The sequence below is a fragment of the Lactuca saligna genome, chromosome 5 (assembly GCF_052625555.1).
Source record: "Lactuca saligna cultivar CGN05327 chromosome 5, ASM5262555v1, whole genome shotgun sequence".
NCBI classification, from domain to species: domain Eukaryota; kingdom Viridiplantae; phylum Streptophyta; class Magnoliopsida; order Asterales; family Asteraceae; genus Lactuca; species Lactuca saligna.
In genome coordinates this window covers 309,237,199-309,247,375 of record NC_136421.1, presented here as the reverse complement: position 1 = coordinate 309,247,375, position 10,177 = coordinate 309,237,199, and the positions used below count along the sequence as shown (strand labels likewise).

General features: G+C 35.7%; 1 protein-coding gene across 1 annotated transcript; it reads right to left on the bottom strand.

Moving 5' to 3' along the window:
* Positions 1-1,654, bottom strand: LOC145047037 (11S globulin seed storage protein Jug r 4-like). The gene is made up of 4 exons (XM_078995283.1): positions 1,384-1,654; positions 1,049-1,305; positions 475-954; positions 1-399 (listed from the first exon to the last, which is right to left on the bottom strand). Exons 1-4 carry the CDS (start codon positions 1,652-1,654, stop codon positions 1-3), a joined length of 1,407 nt encoding a protein of 468 aa, XP_078851409.1.
* Positions 1,655-10,177: the final 8,523 nt, after the last annotated feature.

Sequence of the window (10,177 nt, the reverse complement as noted above, 5' to 3'; positions counted from 1 at the left end):
TCAAGCCCTGGGCGCTCTTCCGCGGGAGGAGAATGAACCAGGGCTGAACATAACAGTTTCCTCCCTGTTGTACTTGAGTTTCTGAGCCTCTTCCCTCGGAATCTGGTACGCATTTGTTAGGACATCCACCGGCAACGCCCTTATGGCGGAGGTTTGTCCGGCCAAGGTGTTGATCATCGCATTGTCGTTGGTCCTGAAGGAGATCCACCTACACCCTTGTTCGCCGGCTTGTTTCACCACCGCGAAATTCTGTGGTACCACCACCAGCTGTCGTTCCTGGATCTGGTCGTCGAACACGGCTTTCCCTTCATCGTTCACTATCTGCATCCTCATGTTCCCGTTTGTCACGTAGATTATGTTGTGGGCATTCATTGTCCAGTATGGTCCCATTATAGCATTCTGCAAAGAGTAGCAACATTGGTTTTAATTAGATCTTGACTCATATCTGATTCTACAAAAGTTTAAGTTTCTTACCCTGTAAAGAACACCCTGTTCAGCGCTAAGTTGAAGAAGCTGGAGAATGGGTAACTTGAAGCTGTTGAGATGGTTGCAGTGGCCAGCTTGTGGGTTGTAGACATCAGCTTGGGTATAGTCGTCTATGTTTGCTCTGACTTTCATCGAGCAAATGGTCTCCTCGAAACCGTTGTCTTGACCACGTCCACGTCCGCCTTGTTGACCTTGCCATTGCTCTTCACGGCTCATCGAAGGGCTGACAACCTGAAGGCCTCTTTCAACCCTGACAATGTGACCTCTGTTGTCATCTTCACATCGGAGCATCTCAGCTGTATCCCTGTCTACATTGAATGCCTCGGCAAGAACATCCACGTCGAATCCTTGGAAAATATTGTTGGAACGGGCTTCTAGTGATTGGCCTTGTTGACGTGTACCCCGTGGGCTTTGTTGTCGTCCTTGTTGCTGTTTTTGTTCTTGTGGGTTTCCGGCGAGGAAGAATCTCTGCAACAATAAAGCTCTATAATGATCAACAACGGCGATGAATCTTGAAGCTTTAGGGCGTTTATGTCATCGTGTGTGTAATCGATCTACTTACTCTATGGTTTTGGTCGAGTTGGTTGGCGAAGTTGGTGCTGTCAAGCAAAACAATAAGAACAAGATCGTCTTGTCCATTGTTGTAGATCCAGTGTGCAGCTCCGGCAGGGATGGCAACGACATCTCCTTGTCGGAATTCCTGGATCTTCTGGTGGCGATCTTGGAAAGACTGTCCACCTTTACGTCCTTGAAATTGTTGTTGAGATACTTCAAATGTCTCCGGGCAACCAGGCAACGTCATTCCCTGAAAACCCTTCCCTAATATCACAAACAAAAGCTAGGTTACATTAATTCCATAAAAATCTGTTTTGCTTTCGTCATGTATTAAATGTGTACCTTGTTCAACGTAGAAGAGGATAGGGGCGTTTACGTACGAAGGCAAGAGCAGGCCTTGCGGTTCTATCTGGTGGCGGATGACCTCCACGCCGGCGCACTGGAATTGCTGGTCATTTGTATCAAAGAACTCGGTGAAACCGGCTTCTGATTCGACACGTTGACTGGGATCGACAGCATTGATTCTTTGAATCTGACACTCGTTTTGCTGTTGGAAAGCTAGGCAGCCATGGACGAGTAGAAGGAGGCTTAAGGAAAGAAAGAGTTTAGCCATTGTGCTTGGTGTGGAGTGATGGTGGCGATGAGGGTGGTGGTAGAATATAAAGAGGTGGAGGGAGGGTGAGGAGTTGACACATAAGGTGGTGATGTCAGGAAAAAAGGAGCCAAGTTGCAGCTTGCATGGCATGGATGGACGTGGGGATAACACCTCAAGTGCGTGGATTCTGGTTTTCCTCATCAAACGGTGGTACCCTGTATCTTTATTTGGAATTTTGTCGTCATTTGATCTCTGAACATTCTTCACTTGAATACGGCGATATGCCCTTATCATTTTTATGTATATTCGAAATGTATATGAGAGCAGTTTTTAGTGTAGTATAGAAAAGTGCTAGATGGGTTATCGTCAAGTCAACTTCAAAAGATGTATTGTTAAATTAATACATGGTAATGTACTATCTCATGTATGTACAAAAATGATTTACCATAATATTTTCTAATCATTTAGCATAATATTTTCTTTCACAATTCAAAAACTATCATTATATCAATTACCTTGTATATTTAAATAGGAAAAATTAGATGTAGGAATTAGCGATGCACATTCACACTTCTGGATAGTATCAGATCGGTCTCGAAAAGTCCGGTCTTTTTTGGAATGGTTTGAAAATTGTACGGTCATTTTTCGTTCAACTCACAGATGATATTGGGTTGGTTTTTCCGGATCGGTCCTTTTCGGTTAGATCTTTTTGGGACCGGTCTTGGTCTTTATTTGATATGGTCTCGCGGTTTTGAATACGTCTTTTTCCAGTTCAATTATGTTTTTGATATTTTTCGGTTTTTTTGTTTCGATTTCGAGTTCTTCTATTAATGAGTGTGTAATTAACACCAAAATATGTTACGTTAAGATTTACTAAAAATGGTACACTACAATTTAATAAAAGAATGAAAGGAAGAAGTTGGGTAATATGATTAAAAACGTGTAATTAACATAAAAATTACATGTATATAAACTTTCGCTTCCGATCTTTTTTTAGATCGGTCTTGGGTTGCTCTTGGATCAGACTTGTGTCGGTTTGATACCTTTTGGGACCGGCCTCGAAACAAACTGTTTTTTTTGGATCGGTCTCAGATGGTTTCGAGTTGGTGTTGTCTTTTTTCTGTTTGATCTTGTTTTATTCTGGTTCGATCTTGATCTTTTTTCAAGATCGGTCTAAGACGGGTCTTTTTGTTCATGTCTAGTTGAAATATTGATTAGAGTAACCATTATTGTAACACTTAGATTCTTAATACAAAGTACACCCATTTTGTTTACAAAACATTAATCATTTCAAAGTCAGTGTACAACCATATCATAAATCAACACAAGTAGTTATCAGGTGGATCTTACAAGAATCTAATGTAAGAATCCAAGTTGGTCGCTACTAACTCCACTTCATTCTACACATCCACTTGAACCTGAAAGACACACACATCAAAAAAGTAAGCTATAACGAGCTTAGTGAGTAACCAAATCAACAAAATGCAAATTAATACACAACTGAATATATTATCACATTCTCAACCATATAACCCCAATGCGTCCTTCAATAATTCGATACACAATACAAAATTACTGACACCAAGTCTCTCATTTATCATTCATACTAGACTTACATTCAAGTAAGCTATTATCAGTTCCAACTAACCTCTTCTCAGTAATAATCTATACTAAATATACTACAAACTACTCCAACCAATAATTTCTCCTCTGACATTGCAACATTCAAACTTTCACTGCAATATATTCTATTACACGTATAGTATTTTAACCACCGAGGTTACTATTAATTTATAATTTTCCAATGATAATATTACAGCCACCAAGGCGATTATCATAATATAATACTAATATCCAAGCATCTATACATCCTCATAACGAAATGATATTACAGTCACCAAGACAACTACAGATAACCAATCCTAATACACTGGTGTTAACGTCACCAAAACCACCACTAATAACTCATTTTCAAGATTATATTGTTACAGTCACCAAGACCACCGCGGATATTAGTTTACGATATTACAGTGACTAAAACTATCATGACTAACAATATTCCTTTACATTGGTATTTCTAGCACCAAGCATAGCACTTTAATCCATACTTCATCAAATATCATATAGTAGTAATTACAACACTAGCATACTGTAAGCTCACACCTTATGATCTGATGAGTCAAACACTTTATATGCTGATCACCAGCGCCAGCGACAACACAATACCTTATCAGCGTCAACGTGAAGATAATGATGTTTGTATAGTAGGCAGTTATACGTATATATATATATATATATATATATATATATATATATATATATATATATAGAATAGATATATGATATATAGAATAGATATATGATGTGTAATCTTTGTGATCAGGATCAAACCTTTACTTAGATATGTAGACATCCCTTAATTAGTGGGATATCAATTATGTAATCATCTATATTCAACATTATGGAGAAACCCTAATGTAATGTCTTGGTGACCGTCTTTGTGACCTTCATTTTCTTGGTGAGAACACCCTTTTTTAGTGAAAGCATCTTTGTGATTACTCGTGTTCTTTGTTTTTCTGTTTAGTTAGTTTGTTCTTTGTTATACATACTGATAGTAGTGATCTGGATTATGAAGACATGTACGGAATAGTAAAGATCAAGTGAATCAATCAATCATGAAGAACACAAAGAGTAAATAAAATCATTTTAAGCTCTATTAGAATAGTAAAAGTACAAGTGAGTATTGATAATTATCTCATTAAAGCTAATCTCTCCAAAATGGGTCTTACATAAAATAGGAGCCACTCACTTCCTATTTATAGGAAAGGCTAAACTCATTACACATCACAAGAGGCTAAGCCACATTTAAGGAGAACTTTGCACCCTAACATTCTCCCCTCAAAGTTAAGATTGGATATCCCGGCTTCAATTTCCAAACGAGCTTCAAGCAATCAAGACCAAATCCCCTTCGAAGTAACACTACAGGTCTTCAAATCCGCTTTGAAACATAATACCCGAGAAGCTTCGAATACCCATTTCTATATTCTCCCCATTTTTATAATCAATAAATGATTATAAAACCCACACAGGATGAGAAGCGCTCAAGGAATAAACTTCAAGAACACCAATAAATGTAAACCACAAAGTGTTCGACTTGATTGAGCAGTCAACACCTGTCGAACTTGATTTTGACTTCAAGAAAGACTTCATAAAAATCAAATTACCATCACTGCAAACTCGAAACATCAATTTCTATTTTGATTTCACTCACACGAGTTCGATACTCGAAATGTTTGTCTGATGCAAGACATACAACACATGGTGAAATTGCTTTTAATTTGGGCTAAAAAAGGATTTGATGCACAGTAATGGATCAAATATGGACTATCAGACTCAAAATCATCCCATAAACAGTAAAAGTAAAAAAGATTTGATTTAATTTTGGGCTTATTGGATTGAATGAAAGTAACAAATTCAAAGAGATTTTAATTTTGGCTTTGGGTTTGATCAATTAAAAATTTATTGGATCATCAATGGGGTTGAAACAAAATAGATCCAAAGAATCAAAATGATCGAAAATGAAAAACGAAAGCACGAATCGAAATTATGATTTAATTTCGAGAAAACCTGGATCGTTAATCAATGGATCTTTGATGTGTGTAAAACGAACTAGTTTTAATCGTAACAAACTCAAATGTAAACAAAAACACACAACAATGTACCTATCGATAGTAGTTTAGTTCAAGCAAGTAAGGTATCGAACACAGGGAATGGTAACAGCTAAAATTAATACTAATATTATCTAAATAAAACAATTAATAAAAGAGGGGGGTTTTCTCTAGTTTTGCAAGACTAGAAACTTAAACAAGCACTTTAAAACTCAAACAAAGACAATTAACAACTAAGAAGAACTAGAAAGGACAACTAGATTCAATGATAAAGTGACTTCTGTTTAGATTCAATTCATTTATTCCTATGGTTTATTTCGTGGTAAGTGTAATGAATTAATATGTCAATGGTTACCGATTCCTAATGTGATTGGGTTCATGTTCATTATTACCAATCCTTTAGTAGACAAGTTAATTCAAACAGTGATCAAGTGATTAAGTTAACAAGTTACCTAGTGTTCAGTTCGTATCAAGCAAGACTTATAAGAATAGTTAATCCAATTTATTCAATTCAATCAACTCATGTATGGTTGACAACTTCAACTTTGCAATTTTGAATCAAATCTTTTGGAGTTTGATATATTTGAACTTCTTGGATTGAAGGCTTTCATATGGCACCATTCATTCAGACGAATCACAAGAATTCAAGAATTCATCGGTTTGAACTCTAATTGAACGAAAAACTTTCACATCTTCATGAAAATCACATTGAATTCCCATTTCTTGAACTTCAACAAATTTAAGAACATGAAGATCATTTGGGTCTTCAATAAGAGAAACATATTCCTTTTTGAATAATTCTCTTTTTTTTTTCATTCATTTTGATTTTCAAACCAAGATAACATATCCATGGTAATATCAATCAAACTTCCCATCTTTGAAAGAGGTTAAAATATCAATTTCCCATGATCATCTTTCTTGTCTCCATAAGAAATCAAAGTTTCCCATGTAATCAACCCGCCTTTCAACAATAACCCATAAAATTGTTTCTTATATACTTTGTATTTAACATTTAATCATCACGACCAAAGAATCATAATGTAAAATCACCATCTTTGATCAAATAACAGTAAATATCACAAGAAATTAGATATTTCTAGAGAGAGAGAGTAAACTTCGAGATAAATTCTAGAGAGCGAATGTGAATATGAACCAAGTTCTAGAGAGAGAAAGCGAAATTAACAAGTATTCTAGAGAGGGAAAATCGAATTTTGACTCAAATCAAGGAATAAATTTGATTGCTAGAACAAAAACTCTCTAAAAGATGAAGAACTTACATCCATTTGAGATTCACTAAATCATGTTGGCATCATGGGTTAAATTCTTGAGAAATTCAAGAACACCCGCTCTAATACAAATTTTAGTGAGAATTATGAGCTCTATACCAATTGTAGTGAGAATTACGAGCTCTGATTCCAATTGTAGTGACCTAGATTATGATCACATGTGTGGAATAATAAAGATCAAGTGAATCAATCAATCATGAAGCACACAAGGGTAAATAAAATCATTTTAAGCTCCATTAGAATAGTAAGAGTACAAGTAGGTATTGTTAATTGTCTCACTAAAACTAATCTATCCAAAATGTGTCTTACATAAAATGGGAGTCACTCACTTCTTATTTATAGGAAAGGCTAAACCCATTACACATCACAAGAAGGTAACTCACATCCAAGGAGAACTTTACACCCTAACGCTTGAAGTCTATCCGGTCGATGCTCTTTAATTGGTATCAGAGTGGGTTTACGATACACTCAAGTAATCATGTCGACCTATTACAATCCTAAGTTGTCTGCTTGCAACAAGATCCCTCCTTTCGACGAACTCAACTTTATTGTTCGGAAATCAAATTTCATAGATGTTCTCGAGATCATGGACTATGACATGCTTGACATCATCAACAAAGGTCTCATCATTGTTATGCGTCGATCCTCCAATGATAGCGCATATAATAGTGAACTAAAGAAGAAATTTTTCCCAAAATATAACAAAGAAGAGAAAAGGGTGGTAAATCTCGATGTAAAGGTGATAGTTGCTATTGGAAACTCTCTCCCATATTTTGTCTATTATTTGGTTCAAAATTGCTTAACTGCACAAGAGATGATGATCACATAATCATCTATTTTTAATAGAGAAAATCTCTCAGATGCAAAGTTTCAAAAGGTAAGTGTCTCATGGCTCAGATCGTTGAGTCTCATGTTGATGCACGAAGTGACAACGTTACCATTTTTGACATTGATCTTTCTCAAGCTGCTACAAAATCTAAGTCTCATGACTAGGAATTAACCTCAACATATCAGGGAAAAAACTTTGTTAACTATTCATCCATCGAAAACATCAAAAAAGATGACATGCTTGATCACTTGCGTTTCAATTTATCTATTTCAAACAAAGAAAAATCTTCTCTTAAAATTGAGTTAAAAAATCTCAAATAAAAAATCTCCTCTTCCAAAAAATGACTTTCTCATTTAAAAAGGGAATACACTTGTATCTCTTTGACCAACAATTTTATTCACACAGAAAAAGAAAAATCTATTGATCATGCAAGAAGCATTCAACTTATTTTAAATAATTAGGCTTCTTCTAACTATAATGTCACTAGAATTATTAATGATCATATTCCTGACCAGTGTGAAAATTTTCTTAGAGGTGATATTGAATGCACTTTCTCCTTAATTAAAAAGGTTGAGACTAGACAAACTTTTTATAATGCTGACAGTCTAGAGAAAGGTTTTAAAAATAGATTTGTAAGTACCTATTTCATAAATCAAAATCTAATTAATACACATTGTACTATTGACTCTAATGGTAATATGTGACATCCCCATTTTCACGGTCAGAAAAGACCGATTTTGTTTATGCTTTATAAAAATAAAAGTACCTCTTTTAATAAAAATGTTGTGGAATTTGTTCCTAGTAAAACATAATAAATACGTTATCAAAGCATTTCCAAAGAAAAGTATTTTTATTCATTTTAAAAAATTTGGGATGTCATCGTCAATACAGAAACATAAGCATAAACAGAACTTACATTCATGATGACTAGTGATTTATATCTCCTTAATCTCTTAGTGTAATGTGACTTCATATCAATACATGTGATATAAATAAACTAGGTGGGTCAGGTTAGGAAACCTGGTGAGTACATAGGGTTTTCAATCCACAATAAATAAGTTTATTAGCTTTATCAAACCAAACAAACCCGATTACCCGTTCCCGTTATCCTCACTTTACGTCCCTAAAACATCTAACACAAGGGACCTAGTCTAAGGACTTTCATCGGGGTGACAACACATGTTTCGGGGGTTCCTCAACAATTCATGTCAAATAAGGCAACCATATGGGGGATGGAGTACTGCTGGTGAGCACACAGTTCGAATAAACACACAGTTCAAATAAACACCTACAGGTTGCGAGCCTGCTAGCGTTCCACTAGACTATCTAGAATAGTCTGTGGTCGTCATCTATACTCCGCTAGATGACTGGATCATCAATAACATCTATATTGAGGCCTCTCATTATTTTATTTGGTCACACAACAACTATTATATCTACCCATGTTTTACCTAACACGTTTTGTAGATATAAAATACATATACAATTTAAATCATTTAAAACGTGTATGAAAATATTTCACCCAGTGTAGACAACAAGTATTCAGACAATATGCACACATAGCACGTAATTTATATTAAATACTTCATATCTATGTGTAAGATGAAATGAACCATGCACTCACTTGATAAGGTGGTGACTCGGTACTCGAACAACGCTTCGTTTACTTTAAAATAATTTCCTTCGACGAAACCTAGTATTATTACAACTAGAGTTTAGTATATTATTCGCCGAGACTAATTAATAGTCTAGCTATTATTACTATTATATAAGCGTTAAAAAATACTTATATAACCCATAAAAAAAGCTCAAGTACTTATTATAAGTTCCTAATAACATTACTATTATTAAATAAAAGTTATATTAAAAATAGCATAGACGTAGCTCACTTGCAGCGGGTTTTATAGAAAACCGGGATTTGCTTGGAGCAGCGTTCCTGAGCCGAAAATCTCTTCTTCTTGGAGCCGTCGAGCACTACGGGGCTTCCGTCTCGTGCTAGGGAGGTTCCCTAGGCTTTTCGGGGGGTTTCGAGACTAGAGAGAGGTTCTAGAGAGAGAGTAAAGAGAAGAAAGAATGGGAAATGTGTGAAGAAAATGAGGGTGGGAGAGGTTCTATTTATAGGGTGAAAATGGCTGAACTTGGTGCCACATGTCACCATCTAGTGGCAAGACTTGGGGAGAAAACAATGGCCAAGATTGTGTCACATCATCCATTTTCGCACAGCACACTTTCGACTTCTAAAATCCGTAACTTTCACATACGACCTCCGTTTTTGACGTTATTTAAATCCACGCGTAGGTAAAAATAGGATCTACAACTTTCATTTTGAATCCGTCGGCTAATTCATGACCGATCTTAAATTTAACAGTACGAGGAGATTATACTGTTAAATATTCGCGTAAAATTTATAACTTCTACATACGGTGTCCGTTTCCTTCTGTCTTTTTACTGTTGAGTTCCTATTAATGAGATATTTAATTCTCATTTAGGCCGCGTAGGACAAAAACCGCTGGATCTAAAATTCGAGTTTCGGGGTGTGCACTGCTAAGCCAAATCTTAGAATATTCATAACTTTCTCATACGAAGTCAGATTTGGGTGTTCTTTTTTGTATGTTCTCAGTTTAACGTATACTACAAATTTTGTTTAGATTTCTAAGGCTAAAAGTCCTCCATCATAAATTCACTATTTACGTATCACGGTGTCGTGCCGGTTTTGCCGTAAAACTTCGACAGACCATAACTTCTTCATTATACCTCG